The sequence below is a fragment of the Glandiceps talaboti genome, chromosome 10, assembly GCF_964340395.1.
Source record: "Glandiceps talaboti chromosome 10, keGlaTala1.1, whole genome shotgun sequence".
In the NCBI taxonomy this organism is placed as follows: domain Eukaryota; kingdom Metazoa; phylum Hemichordata; class Enteropneusta; family Spengelidae; genus Glandiceps; species Glandiceps talaboti.
The window spans coordinates 4379245-4400708 of NC_135558.1; the positions used below are offsets into that span (position 1 = coordinate 4379245).

At 33.0% G+C, this 21464-nt stretch overlaps 1 protein-coding gene across 1 annotated transcript in view; it reads left to right on the forward strand.

Annotated features, from left to right (window-relative positions):
- The window catches only part of LOC144441094 (protein O-mannosyl-transferase 1-like), a 63069-nt gene that overhangs the window by 19842 nt on the left and 21763 nt on the right, over window positions 1-21464 (forward strand). Inside the window, exons 15-16 of the mRNA XM_078130624.1 lie at window positions 6998-7114; window positions 8965-9091. Coding sequence (XP_077986750.1) covers window positions 6998-7114; window positions 8965-9091 — 244 coding nt within the window. The remainder of the gene's footprint in view (window positions 1-6997; window positions 7115-8964; window positions 9092-21464) is intronic.

Here is a 21464-nt window from a genome sequence, read left to right on the forward strand (position 1 = left end):
TGTCCAAACCTCTTGATTATCATGCCATTTCATGTACTCCTGTCTAAACATCTTGATTATCATGCCATTTCATGTACTCCTGTCTAAACACCTTGATTATCATGTCATTTCACGTATACCTGTTTAAAACATCTTGATTATCATGTCATTTCATGTACCTTATGCCTGTTTAAAATATTTTGATTATCATGTCCTTTCATGTATGCCTGTCTACACATCTTGATTATCATGTCATTTCATGTACTCATGTCCATGTCATTTCATGTATTCCTGTCTAAACATCTTGATTATCATGCCATGTACTCCTGTCCAAACATCTTGATTATCATGTAATTTCATGTACTCCTGTCCAAACATCTTGATTATCATGTCATGTACTTCTGTCCAAACATCTTGGTTATCATGTCATTTCATGTACTCCTGTCCAAACCTCTTCTTGATTATCATGTTCTTTCATATACTCCTGTCCAATTTTGTCTTTTGATTATGTCAATTACTAAATATTAGAAAAGAAAGCTATCTTTGCATCAATATAATGGATAGTGTTGAATAAATATCATCCTAAAAACTGATTCTTTTGTACCCTACTTTGTAGGCTAAGTACAGATTTGCTGTGAGTAATAATGCTACCACTATAGGTGTAGGCTGCTGGATGTATGTACCATCAGTTCTATCCTGTGAGACAGGTATTTCTGAGATGTAATCACCCTTTTCCACAGAGACTTGTGTTTTTGTACCATAATCAGCTTTAGCTGGGATCTGTTATATCCTGATTCTGTCACTTTCTTGTAATTTGATACAGTTGTTATTAATCTAAGCTTATTGCTACCGCCTTTGTTGTTATCACACCATAAGCTGCTATCTGTCAATTTAACAAAGATATCTATGTTTTTAATTCTCATTTCACTTGTTCATACATGTCTTCATGAACAGATTTAAATGTCTCTAATAACATGCAGTGTAAGTGAGCAATCCCCTAAAGTTGTATTTTAAACAGGCACAGAATGTATTCAAATCTACATTTGAACTCATGCATATATCTTGAGAAAGTTTGATTAGTTTTCGGTCTTTTAACTAAAGATAAGTTTTATTATTAAAATGGTTCAAAGCCCTGAGTGTACCTTGTATAAACTGATTTTATGATGGTGCACATAGTACTGTCACTACAATAATTGGAAAGGCGGAACTATTTCCAGTACTTTGTTTCAACAGGAAAAATTCAAAAAATAATCCTGGAAAAGTTGCAGCTACTGTGGCTGTATAGAAACAGTAACATATTCGACATACAAATCTACATTTTGGTTAATATAAGTTAATCAATAATTTTTTTAAATTACTTTATTGGAAACTATACTGAGAGTAGTTATACTATCTGTATGTTCAGTTATGATCTGCTTGTCATTTTCCAACTTGGAATTCTAAATGAGAAATTTGACTTATAAATTGAACCAAGTTAACTTAGTTATCTATCTGTTATTGCCAATGTAATTGACAGGATCAAATTTAAATTCAATGATGGAGGAAAGTGTGAACTTGACCTGTTAATGGTTGACTGAGAATGAACTCAAGCAACAAAAATGAAGGGGTCAAATATCATTGATGTCACTTTTTCAAGATGCAGTCTGTGGACCTCTATTGAAAAGAATGTTCTGTAATATTTACGATGCCATCACACTATACAGCATTAATTTAAAGAAGACTAAATCATTAGTAAATGAAGCTTTTTACATACGAATTTTAATAAATTAAATACATTTTATGAAAATATAATAAATATTAGGTATAGGCTATTTCATGCATGTATACATGAATTTGATAAGTTTTGGTAACCCTGGTAACAGAGGGAGAGAAATCTGGTTAAGCTTATAGATTTCTCATACATGTACATATACTGTGATTTTAGTTTAGAGCCTCTGTTCAACAGTCATTGATTCCAACCCTTCACAAAGGTCACCTTTCCCAGTGTAACATTTATCAATGAATGAAAATGAATTCTAATTGCCGAATATCACAACAACTCTGACATTTCACAAATCACAACATATCGGTGTCATGCCATCACCAACACAAAGGTGACAGAGGATGTTCACCATTGATTCAGAAACAGATAAATTGATTTTAGGTGTGGATATTAAATGTTGTAGAAGGGTATTTTTACTTTGACATGGTGTATGTATTGAATAAACATGATCCTGTATTGATTAATGTTAATATTAAAAGGTATGATGCGTTGATTCATAAGTCCTGTTTTAACATCAGATGTTTCGGAGTTCATGGTTGAGCTCTTACACTGAAATTGCCCCGTTTCCTTATTGATTGCTATGCTTTGGAAAGCACAGGAGCAGAGAACATTTTTAACACTCACGCAATACCCGGAGTATACCAGACTTGCATTCAGAGGATGTAAATAAGAACATCAAGATGTTAGATATAGCTTTGTATCTAAATATTTCATTTAAACAATTCAATTGAACTATTAAAAAGATAGCTAAATGATAATAATACATATCTTTGAATTCTTAGGGTTGGCGGTGGTGAGCAGTTAGCGCGTACGCCTCTTACCTCTGCAGCCTGGGTTCGAACCCTCCATGTGTCGGCTGGGTTTGATTAAATTTAGTACGCTGTAAGTAAGACGAGTTGTTCAGTTTGACTCTACCGTATACAATGCAGGTTTTCCCCTGGTACTCCGGTTTCCTCCTGCATTAACACTGAACCAAAGGAGCCTATAATGGGACTAGCTCCCGTTGGTTCTCCGTTAAATAAATAAATAAAAATAAATAAATTCTTCAAATGCTTGAGTTTTAATTTAAATTCAACATGTACAAACAGTGGATGCTTTGGATTTCTTGATACACCTCATTTTTTATGGCAGAGAATTAATTGTGATCTCCCTATAGCAGATTTTTATTGAAAGGAAGTGTTATCCGAATTTCTAGAAAATAATGAAATCATCATTTATGTTAGTTCAATTGGTTTGTTTTATTGTAACTTGGTCTTGTATGACTATAGTAAAATGGTTCTCTTCTCTGTATGGTAGGTACTTGTGAATTTCTAGAAATGATGTGTAAATACAAAGTTCTGTGTTTGACATTGCTCTATCTCATTTTTTCCAACTGAGTAAATGATCCTCATCCCTAGGGAAGATACTTGAATGTCGGTGTTTGCCAGAGAGCGTGATTTTTATTGTAGACTAGACACATGACAATCAGACTTGCAACAGCGTGATACCAATTTATAGGACTTCAAACTGAGAAAAGAAAGCCTTCACACCATGAGAAAATAATCATAATAAGTGAACTTCAAACTGAGCAAAAAAAGCCTTTACACCATCAGAATATCATCACAATATTAAAGTGAACTTCAAAATGAGAAAAAAACAGCCTTCAAACCACACAATACTGAACTCCAAACTGAATTTTAAAAAGCCTTCACACCCTCAAAATATCATCAATGTGAAACTAATTATACCTTCGAGAAATAATACTAAAATTCTAAACTTAGAACCAAATTTATTCTTTTGTGAGTGCATGGATTTAGAAAATTGTTTGTTTCAATGCAGTAATATTTATAACCATGTTTTTTGTGAGGTTAAAATGATGGACATACTCAACCAGTTACTAAAATCTTCAGGTGATCTTTATTAATACCAACATTTCGGCAATACACAAATTGCCTTCTTCAGGGTAAAATAAACTAAATCGTGTGGTGGTGTCTGTGGATGGTAGCATGAATGAGAATGAGAAAGTTTTTTCCTTGTGACACCTTGAAGGCAAGGACATTTTTCATGTTACTGTTGAGTACATGTAGTCAAAGTGAAGATTGAAAGACACTCACTGTCCATATTATTGCTAGAATTAAATCGTCAATTGGCATCTTTCATATAGTTCATAGGACTCCGTGAAGAATTAAAAAATTGTGTTAAGCTAATGCTTTCTGTGTGTTTTGATTACCATATCATTCAATCTTAAACAATCCCCCTCATATGAAGAATGAAATTATGACGTTATTGAACTGAATCTCAATTACAATAATGATGATGATGATCATCATCATCATCATGATTATGATGACAGATGATGATGGTGATAATCACGATGATCATGAGGACGACAATGACGACAATGATGATGATGGTGGTGATGATGATGATGATGATGATGATGATGATGAGGAGGAGGACGACAATGATGATGATGATGATGATGATAATGATGATGATGATGATGATGATGATGATGATGATGAGGACGACGATGATGATGATGATGATGATGATGATGATGATAATCATCATCATAAGTAAGACCAATGTAGTTGTATTCAACATATTGTGTAGAAAACACATTGCAAACCTTCCATCAATAAAAGAAGTCCTTCCTGAAAACATTGTTCCAGTAGTACCACAATATCGAAGGATAATGCTGAAATAATCTCTTAGTGTTTTACACAGAGGTCAAATAACTACCCACACGATTATCTATCAATTTAACGTTACTTTTATCCCTCTATAATTCCTTATTATCAATAGTAGAATAAATTGCTATTAGAAATGTCAATACCCACGTTCTCTAGATTTTATTCAGACATTTCAATTCATTGATTTTAATCAGAGCTGCTTTTTTTCTCCAAAATGAGTTATTATCTTTAGCTGAATCGACAGAAATTGTTTTATAAAATAAGATATAAATGTATTTGTCATACTTTGATCTATTTAGATGGTTTATGGGACAGTGAGGTCATAGCTATAAGGGAAAGATTTGAAAAAATTCAACAGGTAACCATGACATCTATCAAAATATTACGCTTTCTGCTGCTAATGGATTCACCATACAATTTTGACAATGTAACGCATTCAATCCATATACAATGGAAACAACAACCTTGATAGGAATAAAAAGCCACAAAATACATTTTGCTTTCTTCTCAAACGCAGTGTTATTTTACCTTCATTTTGTTTGCTTTTAAGTTACTTCAAAATATCTTTTCAAGTATGACGAAATTATGGTCTAATATAGGAAATTAGTTACACAACTAACAGACATTGTATACTTCTGTTCAAAAATGGATTTATATTTAGTCATGGAAAAGAGACAAATACATCAAAATTGACAATTGAAATTAGTAATGAAAAAAGGTAGAAAAAACTGAACACATTCAGTAGTGTTTAATACTAAAGACCTCTTGTTTTGAGCTAAAATGGACAACATTTAACAAGTTTTAGTATTTGGCAATTTCTTTTTGAGTTCTACAAATGTAAAGGATTGATGTGTTCTTTGTGTTTCTACTTGTTAATGAATGTATCAGTTAATATCACCCAATGATGCATGCAACAGATATGTTATGTTTATGCTTGTTTTGTTTACTTTTTAGCCATTAATTAACCCTTTCAGTTGGTAACACATGCTTGTTAGGTGTTAGTGTCAGCCCAATATTACTTTTATTATTAATAAGCACTGTCCTAGCAAGAAGCTTACCCAATGTTAGCTTACTCAGCAGGTATTTCTGAAGCTGTACTGAACAATGTAACAAAGAACAAAAATATCAACACTTTGTAGACTCTAGATCTGTACATGTATGGTCACTTTATTAATATCTGCCAAGTTGCTGTAACTATTCTCATTTCTGATGGGCTAGAGGAAATTTGAACTCATAAGCTTTCTGTGAAAAAGGCTATTATAGGCATCAATGCATAGATGTGTCTGTCATGTCTTTTTGTCTTGACTTTCAACAAGGTAGATGTGTATGGAGTGAGCCCTCTACAAAAGGATAAACTGTTTTCTTTCACCAATTTAACTACTTGCCACTTCTCATTTCACAATGTATATTATTCAACAGATATATTTTTTTTAAATTGTGATATCAGTTCCTTGCTATGAATACTTGTTTCTGTGACATGTGAGTTGGTATAACCTAGAACTAGAAGAAGTTTAGTAGAATCCATGATTTCAAATCGCCACAGTGGTTGCTACAGTGAAGAGTATAGCTAGAGTCAACAAAGGCAGCATTAACAGACTGCATTTGATTGACTGTTTCATTATGCCACCTGTTGCTAACTAGATTAGCACAAATCTTTGGGTAACTTTCTAGACAAATGACTTAGAAATTTGGGACAATCGCTAACTTATATGGTGTATGCAAGTACTCTCTCTCAGTCTCTGCTAACCTTTATAGACAACACATTGCATAGAGAGACTCAGTAAGGAGTTCCCAATGACAGTCAGAGAGAAATGTGATCAAAAATTAGTATATTATAACAAATAAAACCTTCCAAAGAATTCACTCTCATTGGTTCAAAAAATAATGGAAAATTATATGACATCTGTTGCCTGCATTGCCAGTGATTATAATATATTGAGAAAGTACTTAAGGTATATTGTGTATGCTTTCGATCAATGGGTCCCTTCCAACAGCTTGACAGCCACCTGAAACTTTCAATATACCTCACCTATCATGAATCAGTAGTGCTGTACAAGATTTAAAGCCCTTAGAATTAACTAGCTGGAGGTGCTGTACCACACTTTACAAACTTTGCTGGAATCTGGTTACACATGCTTTAAAGCCCATAGAATTAACTAGCTGAAAGTATTGTACCTTTCATAGAGTTAGCTTGAAATGTGGTATGACTCAGCTAACAATAATTGTATAGCTTCACATGCATACACACTCACAGATTCACAACATGTTATAAAGATCCAAAACTATAATGGATATATAGTGGTATTATTAAGTTTTTTCAAAAAAAATACACACAAAAGGTATGGGTTAAGTGTAATTTGAGATACTATGTAACATGGTAACACTAGAGGGTTTGTGCAGTTCAGAATATTATATAGCTAATTTTGCGAGTTATCCTCTATGTTAGATTTGAGCTTAATTTCTCTACATATTATATATTTCATACCATGTACTTTTATTTGATGTTAAACTTTATTGCTGACAAGAATCTTCACAAAAAGACAACGCAGATAATATGTAATGTTCTAATTTATTTTTATAGTGGAAGATGTTATTTGCTACTCAAGATGTGATTCTTGAACATAAGTACAGCTCTGATCCCCTAGAATGGCCATTGATGGAGAGAGGTATAGCATATTGGATGGACCAAGAGACTAATGTAAGTTCAACATGCATTGATCACATCTCAGATGAAAGGAAACAGTGAAAATGAATAAATTCCATACACAAACCAGGTTGTACACACTTAAACAGAAAATAAGGTATTTAGTATCTTACACCATGCACAAGTAAAATTGTGCAATTCAAACAGAAAATATACAATATATTTTCTCATACCATACACAAGCCGAGTTGTACACACTCAAACAGAAAATAAGGTACTTATTGTCTGACACCATGCACTAGTAAAATTGTACACATTCAAACAGAAAATATGGGATATATTTTGTTATACCAGACACAGCCAAGTTGTACATGTACACACGCAAATAGAAAATAAGGTAATTACTACCTTACACTATGCGCTAGCACAATTGTACACATTCAAACTGAAGTTATGGGATAAATTTCCTTATTTCATACACAAGCAAAGTTGTACTCATTCAAACAGAAAAAAACAGGATTTAATTTCCAATCATTTTGTGCATGGCAACATGTGCTTACGCCATACTTTCAATGAAGCACAAAATATGAGTAAAAACTTCCAAAATATTTTCCCCAATATTCCATAAATTAAGTTTATGTAGGAAAGTAGTCTGTTTTTGTTTCTTCATTCATCCATCAAATAGATTTAAATATTTTGAAGGGTTTTGTCATTTCTTGTATTTGACCCAAAGTGATAAGGCCTCATTTGTAAGTCATACTTTACTAAGCTGAACAAGATAAAAACATTTTGAGAATAACAACTTCTCGTATGGCAAGAAACATACATCATACATGTCTAAATTGGATCCGGACAAAAGGGTCATACAGCTGTGTGAAATGTCTGTCCCTGTTGAGAGAAAAATAGTTTAATTGTGTTTGACTTCGTGGGTAGCATTTAATACAGAGACAAATATTTATTTTATAATACTAGAACACATCAAGTAAAGCGCATTTTATACTTTCATACTACTATGTGTACTCATCACTTTATATGTGTATAAAAGTGTTGTGTTAATATGACAAAATTTATTTATCATTATTCATGTGTAGTCTTTTGTTAAAAGTTCCTTGGTAATACTAATAGGCTTTCGAAAGGAATGTTTGGGAAAATAAATTTCTCTGTCATTGTACATGATGGAATTTGATCTGACATGCTGATCCGGTAAATTTCCATAAAAAGAAGAGTGTGCATGGATCATTCAAATAAGACATACCATGTTATCTATTTGAATCCTGCCCAGCTCCAATCCTTCAAATTCAACATCTCATAAACCATCAGCTGCAGAGAAACATACTTTAATCTATATTTCTGGATACCTTGGTGAATGAGTATTGACAATGGATTGTAGAATGTGACAGTCATGAATAGCTGTGTTTCTCTTAAAGTCAAACAGGATGGACAGAATCTGATCATTTTACTTTTGAAATTTTGAAAATTATTTGAGTTTAGTCCTGGTTAAAGTCAGCAAACCTTTGATAGCCGAAGTGTATGAATTCCAGGTGTATAACAATTGTATGTGTCCTAGAAACTTGATGAAAAAATATCACAGAAATACATTTTATCATTATGTGAGTTTGGAGCAGTCATAACTACTCACTGTGTGTAATGAATTATTTGACACCTACTGGTAATTAACTACATTGATTTATGATTTTGATTTTGATTTTATCGCCAGTAAAATTATTTTTTTCAAAGCCAATTATGTTACTTTAATCGCAACTCAAATTTCATGAGTTTTATTAAGATGTAGTACTTAAACATCGAAGTCAACAAATCATGAAAATTTAAAGATATAACCTTAAAGTTTCCCTGCTAACATTATCAATGTTAAGATAATGTTTTCTTTCTTAACATTCAATCAGGCACAAATTCATTTCCTCGGTAATCCAGTCATCTGGTGGTCAGGATCAGCAGCAGTGTTTGTTTTCATTGTTTTTACTGTTGCTATGGTGATAAGATGGCGGCGGAAATGTTGCGATATGGATGAAGGTAAGTGAAAGAACATTCATTCACTAATAGATTTTATCATTTATCCAAAAAAGATGAAAACAAAATGATGTATTTTGAATAATTTCAAGAGACAATGTACTGACACAATGATGAGCTTGATGTTTGATAAATGAAATATGCATATTAATTAATCAGCTTACATGATTATAATTCACTGTAAATGATGTCTTCTAAGTATGTCAGTTTTGAATTGAACCATACTCACTCTGGGGTCCCCCCAGGGTCTATGGTTGAGCTTTTGATGTTGTGTATATATGCTGTGAGCAAAAGTAAGAAGATCAGAACTAATTTACAATTTCCTATTGATGATTTACCTGAATAGAAGATGTAGCTTATTCAATGAAAATGATATCCCTCAAAGCTCATTACAAGTTACAATGAATCTGTTCACACACATTATCAGAACATGTTGAAAATATGCTTATTCATGTTAGCCATGCAATTTAGTCTTTGATGAATCAGAGAATTTATAAAGCATCCGTTTCTACTACAATGTAGAGTCTTGAACATTCTTATAATGAGAGTAGACTTTTTATGTTACTGGATACCTTCTGAGATCTCTTGTGTGTCTGGAAGAAATGTAATAATATAGACTATCCATGGTCCAAAGAAGTTAATAAACAGCTAATATTTTTTATCAGTGCTTATTATTGTAAAAAAGGGAACGCCACTCCAGGAAAGGCATTTTCATAAACTTTGGGTTCTGGAGAGTCATTTCATGGTTGTACATCACCTATGTTACGTGGAATTTCAGAGAAACACCAAGTTGAATTTATCCCAAATGACTATTCATGATGTTTTCACTGAAGGTAATATAGGCTCTAAATGGTGTTGAATATTCATTACTCAACCATTGCATAAACATTTCTGTTGACCATGAGACAATTTGGCTCACTGCAAAGATCCCCAAATGACAAATTCAACTTGATGTTTCTCTGAAATCACACGTAATGTATATGATGCATTACATGAAACGATTCTCCAGAACCCAAAGTTCATGAAATTGCCTTTATTTTCTGGATTGGCGTTGCCCTCTAAGTCTTCACACTTTTAGAATCAATGTTGGATGGACAGTATAAATTTAAATGATGAGTTTTTGAATGAGATATTTCAGAGGTAATACCCCAGGAAAAGTCTTTTTGGACTTCAGGTAGATTGTACTTACACACACCTGTCAAACTTAGTGATATTATGAAAACTTGAAGAAAACCCACACAAGATAAACACGTAAAATTCAGATGGAGATTGCCCAGCGTGTGTTTAAATTGGATTACGATGTTGAAAGATAACAAATTTTGTATGTATTGATGGAGAGATGTTTGTCAGTGCTTTTATAGAAAGGTGAAATGATACACAATGGACTAGAAACAAATTGAAGTGGGAATTAGTTGGTACAGTATCAAGTTGTCCTATACCATGGTCTCTTAATTAGCAATGTCTGTGGTTGATATATGGCAGCAGAAGTAACCATTATTACCAGAATTACTTATTCTTGATCTTCCTGATATGTCTAGAGGGTGAATTCAAATCAATCAGAGACACTCAAACTAACTATAAGGTGGGAGTTCTGGTCAAACTGTTTACACCAGTAGTAAAATGAAAGTCAAAGACTAACATGCAGTTATAGCCTAGGACAAGCTTTCATGGATACAACTGAAAGACTAGCAGTTTCTATTAATTCGTCTAGCTGTATAACTCTCCTGAAATTGATACATAAGCCTATAAAAAGTACATTTCAACATTGATCAATCATGAACTGTCAGTTGAATCCAGTAAAAATATGAAATCTCATACAAAGGATAATACTGTAACAGTGAAATCTTTAAATTGTGTGCATGCATTTTCTTTATATTAGTTTATACAACTAGCAAAATAACACCTGTGTGTTTACTTGCTCATGGCAATCAGGAATGAGACAAGTTCATGCAAAGACATGCAATGTAATTAATGTCGGTAATTTGTTCAAAGTATAAACCCTGTGGGATTCCAGATCCCATATCCCCGTCTGCTGATTAGAATACTATATATATATTATATATATCAATTGACGGTGATGGTTACTGTGAAGTTTGAAAGTTTATTTTACATCATGACACACTTAAAACAAACTGATAAAAGCATTGCATCAACCTGTATCACATGCACCCACTGCTGTATTTGTATTAGTTATCTTGTTGTCTTTTTCATTTGTCTTTGTGTGAAGTCTTCTGTTAGTTCACCTCCTTCAAGCAAATGCACCATCGTTTTTTCACCAGTTGTGTAATATTCTGAGTCATTTATCCACCATGTGTTTGATCATCATATAAGCAAGACACAACTTTCTAGATGGTGAAAACATCTGTCAAAGATCAATTGCCATTATACCATGCATGAGCCAGGTTCAACAAAAAATATGAAATATATACTCTGGTCATTCTATGCCACGGCAATGCTTGTCAATGTCTTTGGTTATGCAGTGTTCAAAATATGAGTCAAAGCGTTCAAAATTACCATTACTTTTCCAATCTTTCTTTGAAATTACTGGTGCTGGTATAATAATAACTGTTATTCTCCAATATTTTTCTTCATTCAGCTGGAAAATACTCGTGAGATAAGGGTTGTCACTACTCATCTATCAACTCATAGTGATAAAGGCCCTGTAGGTCACTCGTAGTTCCTTGACTGAACAAAAAAAAATATCAGGGAATGACATCTAATTATTTTGAAATGCATGATCATGTAAAACTAGTATCATATGGAATAATCAAATCTTAGTTAGAATTATGATTGTATAACACATTCAGATTCAGTAAACAATGTTAGCGTCAAACTGTTAATTCAGAGAAGCGTAGTTTAGGTGTAGGTACTCTGACTAATACATTTAAAACTCACATGTGAAAGAGACAAACAGACAGACAGAAGTTATGAACTGACAAAATTCATGTTTAAAAATCATGATGTCTCATTTAGAGTGATTTTTATTCATCCATGTTTCAAGCCCTGAAGTTAAAAGTTGACCTAAAATTTGATCTTGTAGCCTTGACCTACCCAACATCCCATTTAAATCTTCAATTAAGAGAAGTTAATATCTTTATCCCCATGGCTGTATCATGTTTAACATTTTTATGTCATATGGACAAGCCAGGGAGGGCATTAAGGCTCATTTGTTGTATTTTCTATTCTTGTAGAAGTTATAGCTGTTGCAGTAAGTAATGAGTATGATCTCAAATTTCATGACTCATTCATTTGCTAGATAGTGCACATAATGTGGATATGTTGTGTTTTCCAATAAAACTGTCTTTTTAAGAGCCTGGAAAGTCCAATTATTGCTTAAATAAACTTTGCTTTATAGTAGACAATTTTTTCCAATTTTTTTTTCTCTGTGACTAAAAACTATATTCAAAATAATACTTTATACATTAATCCCTTTTAGTCAGAGTTTCCTTGCGTTCTTACCGGACATTTTAGTGGACCGTTAATAAAAGGTTCAAAAGTTCATCTCATAGCAGGCATTATAGAATGAATGTACTTGCTAGCAAAAGTATTTTAAAGAACTTACTTTTACCGAGCACAATATTAACATTCTCAATTCTGGATCATAAACCCATTTGGATTTAATGTATTATATTATCGTGTTGAATTGATATAATGCCGTATGCATTCATTTTTCTCTCATTTGTATATCCTCAATTATTACACTTTTGTGTGTAAATAAATTTGTCTCTTTTGGGCTAAGTAATTTTTAATGCTGACAATAAAGTGATATTGAATGCAATTATTGTGAAGGCCATATTCATTATAACATGGCACATGTAGGCATATAAAGTCAGAAGTAAATTGAGTAAGAAAATTAATAATAATTTAATACATCAGCAGAAAGATGATGTGATCAAATGAACTTGGTTCTGTCTGCAATTCTGTATGGGAATGACTTAGAAATTATACTTTTACACTTTGATATTATTCATCCTAATTTTCATATTAATAATTGTTGATATTTGTCCTTGTATGCTATACATCAAGAAATATTAAAATGATTGAATTGGAATGAAAATAAAACAATACCACATTGTTTATTGTTAAAATGATATAATTGGTAGTCAAAGTAAAAAGAAATGATCATGTGATGCCTAATAACCATAACCATGTCCATAGCACCAGTGAAAGAATTGTTTCTTGCCAAATGAAAGTGTGATGAATAGTCAAAGTAATGACCATCCAAAAATGAACATGAATATGCCTAGCAACCATAACCATGCTCATAGTAGCAATGAAAGCATTGAAATAAAATGAATTGTCATGGTAATTAACTTACAAATTGAATGAAATGTGCCTAGCAGCCATAACCATGGCCAATGTCAAATTTTAATGCCAGTATTCAGCATTTTCTGTGATTTCTTTACACATTGGCTTATTTACAGCTCCAAACTGAATCTCCAAGATGACTCGTTACTGGTATGACATCCCCAGTGCATTTAGTTTTCTACAGTGTGTTGGAGTATGCTTAGTAAAATGTTCTCAAATTAATATCTTGAAGTGTGTTGGGTATTAATTCATTTAGCTTCATCGTTGTGATGTGATACTTCAAAAAATGTTTTCAATAAACCTTTTACCTTTTCATTTCAATATAAGTAGGTTTACCTCACAAGAGTTTCAGGCAACTTTTTAGAAAGTATCTGTGGATCTGCTCATAATACCAAATGAAGTCTTACAGTAAAGTATAACTGATCCATTCCAAGCTGTATTATCACAGAAAGTGTAATAACATAATCCAACATGATACTACTATTATAGTTGGGGTTATGATGGAAGCAGAACCTGACAGAAATTCACAGATTACAGTTCCAAAATTACTTCTCATTGACAAGTACATGTAATCTTAAATCATCGGTGATTTGACAAACAAGTAAGTCTGCTGTATCCTATTAAGACATTTTATAATTGCTTCTTTAATCCAGACAATGTGGATGTAGAAATGGGGGTTATTAGAAATGGTTTTTGTTACCCTCAGAATCGATGGTTATGAAAGCAGCTACCTGTAAATTGTGTGATGTACATCTGTAGCATTTTTTATACAAGTCTGGAACAAGTCCTAACCAGTTTTTAACTGTGTATTAAAAAGTGGGATGTTGTTACCATAGTGATGGAAGAACTGATTACATGGATGACAGTACTAGCTATGACATGATGATGACTACGACGATGATGATGATGATGATAATAATGATGATGATGATGATGACGATGATGATGATGACAATGACAATGACAACGACAATGACAACGACAATGATATTTTGACTCTCTAGTATGAGTTAAAAAGCTATTGCAGGTACTGAAAATTGGTTCTTAAAGAATTGCCTTTTGTATCTCTAGCCTGTGAAAGTAACCATATAATAATGATACATATTATGCATTACATTTTACTTATGGTCATAATCATATTAAACAAGTTTCATACCATTGAGAAATACATTCACTAGGCTGGTAAATTACAATTATACCATGCATAAGGCAATAATATGGAATATACATGTACTCTGGTCGTTTTACGTCACAACAACGTACGTCCACCAGTATGCCACAACAAAGCGTGCCTACATCACTGGTTCTGCTGTGTTCAAAATGTGAATCAAAACATTCCAATTTACTATTACTTTCCCTGATTTTTCTTTGATATTACTGGCTGGTATAATTATGTTATTTTCCAACATTTTTCTTCATTCAGCCAGAAAATACTCGTGACCTAAGGGTTGTCACTTCGAGTGGATTGTCACTACACAAAAGGCCCCTTAGGCCACTTCTATTTTTCTTGGCCGAACGAAGAAAGATATTGGGGAATAACATCTAATTGTCACACTAGTTCTAATTACATATAAGTAATGCTTCTACTGTTCAGGTCAACTAGCTTTGTCAAACTATGCAATCTAGCAGTAAAGCTAGCAAATGGACTGTGACAATACCTGTAGACATAAACAGGCAAGAATTTACTCAAAAGAAAGTTGTGTAGCAAGAACTATATATTACTTTGTTTCACACCATGTGATGTCGTTTGAAGAACCACAGCTGTACCTTAAATTACATGATCTGAAAGTGAAAAGAACAAAAAGAATTTAACAACATAGCATTACAAGAAGACAGCTGCAATCTATATAGTTGGCATTTTCCAGTACATAAACAGTATTTGATAACTGAAATGTTTTCAAACATCTGCTGACATGATGTATAATTATAAAAAAATTAAACCTTAAGCATGAATGTCAAACAAATACTCTTAGATAAGACTCAGTGAATCAATGTTGAAGACTCAATACACCTAGTATTGTACACCAAACCTTTTCTGGCAATATCATGTTTTTGGTGAGCATCTGCACTACATTAAATTTTGTATATTCAACAACAAAGCAAATGATTATTACCCAGTTTCTTTACATTTTAAGACTATAATATAACAGAACCCCATGATGCTTGAGTGTGGCGCGTAATCGGGGTATTTGCGAATTGCATGAGTGCTTGCAGTGTTCTCTGCACCCATAGTTTCATGAGGGTAGCGAGTGAAATTGCAGCAGAACACACTGCAAGCACGAGTGCTAATACCTTCGAGTACCCACACTGGAACTCACATAGAATGGGGTTCTGTTATTATTATATATTTATCTGAAACAGCAAATTTCCATAAAAATCATAAAAATCACATAGCACGATCACGTGATTGCATGTGTAGTGAACTATCGCATCCTCATTTGCATATAATTTCCATGCAGGTATGCAGTAATGTTTTCAGTATTGCACTGCAGTGAAAATACCACTAGTATGCACGCACACCAATGCAAGTAATCTCTGGTACATATGTAATAATGGCCATAGCATAATTTGTGATATTGTTATAATATGACAGAACCTCATGATGTGCAAGTGTGGTGTACTCGGATATTTGCACGAATGTTTGCAGTGTTCTCTGCTGTCATACTGTGAGTAAAAGTGATATATTGTATGAATTTGGGTTAGGTCTGTGTCTTCAACAAAGACTGGCCTTCTCAAACTATTACATGTCGATAACTTTGCAATGAAATTTTTTTTCCTCCCTGTTTCAAATAGTCATAGAGTGACCTATTTTCTTGTACATGTAATTGAAATGAAAAAAATAGGTACAGATTTCCTTCCACACATCTGATCAAAATCGGATTAGCCCCAAAAAATTAAGTACATCAAGTATATCACACATCATTTACCTTGTTCGTTAGGATTATATACCAAATTGAATGCTTTTTGTGTCATTTCATATTTAACTGCAGGGATTTTGTAGCCAACCCATTCACTGATTTCTTCACACCAAAATGTCAATTGATAAATGCGCACTGCATATTCAATCCAGCATTACATTTCTTTTAGAAAGAACCTGTTATCATGAACTATAGATTTTGGGAATCATACCTAATCCATGAAATCTTCTTTGAAGCTGTTTTCAGAATTGAATAATATTACTTCAAAAGTGTTGATGAATTTTGACTATAATGGCACTGCTACATATATAAGTCATGATCTTTTATTACATACTGAAAAATTACAATCACACGATATTGTCTTTTAATCACATGATTTTGCTTTTATATTTCTAAATACTTGGTTGCATCCTAGGTTTCAATGCAGTCAGGTCCATCAGTGCTGGGATCATTGTAAAAAAAAAAAGCCTTTGTTCTATGTACAACACAAACCGGGATTCAAACAATTATAGTATTGCTTGCATAAGGTGTATGTTGAAATCTTTTGAACTAAAATACAAAAGGTATCGCAAATATTCAACAGTTTTGCTTGGTATTTTTAATATTCAAGACCCTGAGTTTGATTCTTATCAATTCCATTGCGACTAGGTTAGTGGTGTGAAACTTATTCACTGCCGAAGAACAATTATTTGAACATATGTTGAATTTGACCTTAACCTTGACCTTTGTGCATCTCCCTCCTTAAGCATCATGTAATAAAAGTGTGTTAAGATCCTGTATAACAGTAGTAGTGTGTTATATTACAGAGATTTTCACTATATAAATTAATTTTTGTAAACTACAGTCACAAATTTATCTTTCGAACCCCTATTCAACCATGACTTTTCACTTTTTCAATTATTTTTTCCTTTTGAAAATTGTACCCAACATTTACTTTCAATTCAAATTGGCTGATTTACCTCTCTATTAAATCTATGATCATACTGTATGTACAAAGTCTGAATCATTTTTAGCAGACTGAATATAAGTAAATTTGGGGTATACATAGCTTTTATATTTTGATCCCAAGGAAATTGTCTATATTTCAGCAAGTACAACAACTCAATACAACAAGTCAAAAAAGCAACATAATTGATGGGTGGGAAATTTGCTGCAGTTACAGCAACTGAGAAATTTAACTTAACCAGTCATTTTTCTTTCTAGATTTACTAGTTATAACATTTTAGGGCCTACTCATGTTTTATTTAAATCATATCTGTTGATGCTACTCCGAAATTTAAAGTTTGTTGAGATACAAGGTGTGTAGGATTTTGTTACACAAGAAAAAAGATTTCAGAGTATATCACATATCTTGTGTGTTGTGAACTATAGTATAAAACTGATCTTTAATCTTCAATGACAACATTGCAGTTTGATATTCATTATTTGCACGCCTCTGGGTTTCCATTCAAAGTCAGTCCATTGGTGTATATATACAGCAATACTAAGTAATATACACATACATGTGTAGATCCAGTATGCCTACTGTGTGTACTGCTACCTTGTATGTGAGAGATTTCTCACCATACAACATCTTACTCTACAGACTGACAAAGTGATTGCAAATCTGAAAATGAGCTTTCTTCAATTACTCAGGCGATAAAATGATTTGAAATGCTAGCTGATTAAAAAGATAGCTCATCTTTCTTGATACCTATCGCTTACAGAATTGATATCCTGCTTTCTGTTAATATCTGCAGATGTTTGCAAAGATTTACCTGGATTTCACAAGGTAAAGGCCATCCAATTAGGGCCAGCATTTATATCTCGCTGTAGAAACTTGACAGAAAAAAATTCTCATGTCTTAGTGTTTGAAAAATTCATATTTCTGTCAAATGATCACTTGAACTTACTGCATTTTAAAAATTTATAAAAACAAATTAAGCTTCATTTTAATTGCCTAAATATCATGTCCATATGCCACATTATATATTAATACCTTGTAGAGAAAATGCCTGCATCTTCTTTACATCTCTTCAAACAGTTAATTACGTACCATTTAATAATATATCCACAGATATCCTCAAACCAAAATTTAGACATTTTTCATTTGAATATGAATTTCAGTGTTGCAGCCAGCCTTTGGAAAGAGTGGGACATAGTGTCCCAAGACTTTCATTTCTCTGGGTCATCATAAGTTTTTTTGGGACATTATTATTTTTAAAAAAGCACCAATGGCATTGTAGCACAACTGCAAAATATTTACCGACATGCTGATCCATCCTAGATATTTACTGATGAGAATGATTATGCCTTTGCCTATCCAACCCTGTTGTTATCTATGCAATATACGCGATCATTTGGCTGTTGCTATAGACGTGGTCATGTTGCGCACTCTTGCTAAACATATTTGCATACAATGTTAGTGTGGGTCATCTATGACCCATCACCTCCAAAATTGTGGGTCAGGTCCAAAAAATGTGTGTCAAATGACCCAAAAAACCCTCAAGCTGCAACACTGAATTTAATTTTTTTTTTTGACAATTACTGCAATTATCATTCTATGTCATGCGTGAAATTTCATTGCACTGGATTGTAATTTGTATTCTCCTTGCACACATTTGAAATCTGGATATTTCATAGGGCAAGGATACCTCATGAGTTCATGCTAACAAAAGCACTGATAGGGTTTATGTTTAAAAACAGTAATGAAATCTTGAGTAGCAGCTTTATCACCAAGTTATTTCTACAATATATATATGTACATGTAGCAAGTAGAACATAAAAAGACAGTGTCTATATGGAACAAAGTGCAGTAGTCCTATGCTTTATTGCTCTGGATTTATTTTAGCAGAATATGCACAAAAGATGTCCTGCCAACATACAAGGTGTAATATTTTTGTTTTCAGATGTTCTGACAGGTATCAAGAACAGTTGCACTGAATAAAGTAGGCCGATGGGATAAGTTCTTTACAGATAGTATCACCTATCCCATTGTACTGTCCACTAAATTAAAGTGTGCCTGCCAAGTCCTAACTTGCCATTTGACAAGATTTTTGATGTGCCTAAATATAGTCACTGTACTTTTAATACTTCAAGTACGTTAAATGAATTAGCCTTATTTGATGCTTAAGTTTGTAAATTACTATGAACTAAGTCAGATATTAAGGTTTCAAAACCAGTTTACCTTCTGTGAATGATTTATGGTGAAAATGTTCCATTAGATGATTCCATTTAAAGAAAAGCAGGATCTTGGATGCAGAAATGGAACCTCATGAATGTTTGCTTTGATGAATTTTCACAAAAAGTACCTGGCAAGTGTCGTGGCATGTTTTAGTGTGAAGGTAGCCAATTTCTTCTGTCTACTCACAGGATCAGTACATACCGCATGTAGAACAACTGTTGAAAAGTCATTCATCCTGACCAGTAGACAAGCTGGCATAGAAGAATATATACATTTTTTAGAAAAATAAAAACTTCAATTTTGAAAGAGTAAACATTCCACATGAGAGGTATGTTTTAATGTAAAAAAATTTTGGTTTTTTGTGAATCAAGATAAAGGAACTGTCATCAATCTAATCTAACATAAATATCATCCTGACAGGTGTCTTAGAAATACTGGTAAGGATGAATAAGATCTGAATGATTATTATCTGGGAATCAAAGTTGTTTACATTCACTGATTCAGTGATACTGCAAACTTTAGGAGTATGTGTAAAAAGCAACAACATGATAAAAATAATTGAATACTGTTATAAAAAGAAACTGCAAAATTGTCAAATATTAGAGGAAGTGTTTCCTTCCTCCTGGTGGTTTTATTACACATGTACATTGTAGTAAATTGTACCTACAAGAAGAATAACATAGCATTCGATAAAAACAATTTTAGATAACCCAATATTTTTCTTCACTCAACCTACGCTCAACCTACACTCAACCTAATAAAATATGAGTGATCTAAGGGGCCTCGTCATTACTAATGGAAAGAAGAGTAGTGTGAAGGGAGAAAACCCTAAGGTCATAATTTTTGCACAACTGAACTGATAAGGTTCAGTAGTGCTATAGGCATGCCAAAGTAACTGTGTGTGTGTGTGTGTGTAAACAAAACCACTGGACCGATTGCCATGATATTTGGTGGGTATATTACCTTGGGTGTCTAGTTGCGAAATTTTCCAAATCAAAATGATCTTACCACTGGTGTGTGATTTTGGTCAAAAAATGTGATTTTTGGTCAAAAAATTAAACTCCAAAACTGCTCAGCAGATCTATCTGAAATTTGGTTTGAACATTCTGAGAGGTGTTTAGATTAAGACTTGTTCATGACATGATCTGATCAGTGATATGCAAATTAGGTAAAACAATGTGTCTTTTTGGTCAAAAATCTTTAATTCCAAAATTGTTGAGCAGATTGGGTTGAAACATGATGGGAACATTCTTAGTGGACTTTAGATTAAGAGTTGTTCTTAAGCTGACATTTAATGGTGATGCATCTGGGGATTATACTTCCACAGGCATAATTCATTAAAATCACACAAAAATTAATAGTAACATTTTTTCACTCATACTTTGAGCATCGAATGATGTAGACATGTGTTGTCTTGACACAGAACAACCAGGGTATAACTTCCATATTTTAAGTCCCCAAGGGGAGGGAAACTATTACAATAGGCTCCATCCATGTGTATGTGTGTCTGTCCCTCTCTAATACATCATTATTCAGACATGCAATGTCCGATTTCATTCAAACCTGGCACAAATATATCATCTGGAACATATGCATGTCAATTTGTTTCGCAACATATGCGAATGAAATGTGCAGCCATATGTATGGTTAAAAATTAATATTGACTGCATACATTGTATATATATATTAAACTCAAAAACATTAATACATGGAGAAACTATTCATGTGTCTATCCCATATTATCAGGGGCAAGATTTCTTTTAAGACATATACCTTGATCTTGACCTTCAGAATCAATTATCAAAATCAAGTCCATTTCATGCCTATCACAGGCATGTTATTATTTTTTTGTTTAAATCACATCCTTAGGTAGTACAGAACAAGAGGAATATGCACATGATTTATATTTAGTGCTCATACCACTTTTTACTGAATGGCAGCTGTATTTGTAATGAACAGTTATGTATTAACGCATAACTCAAACGTA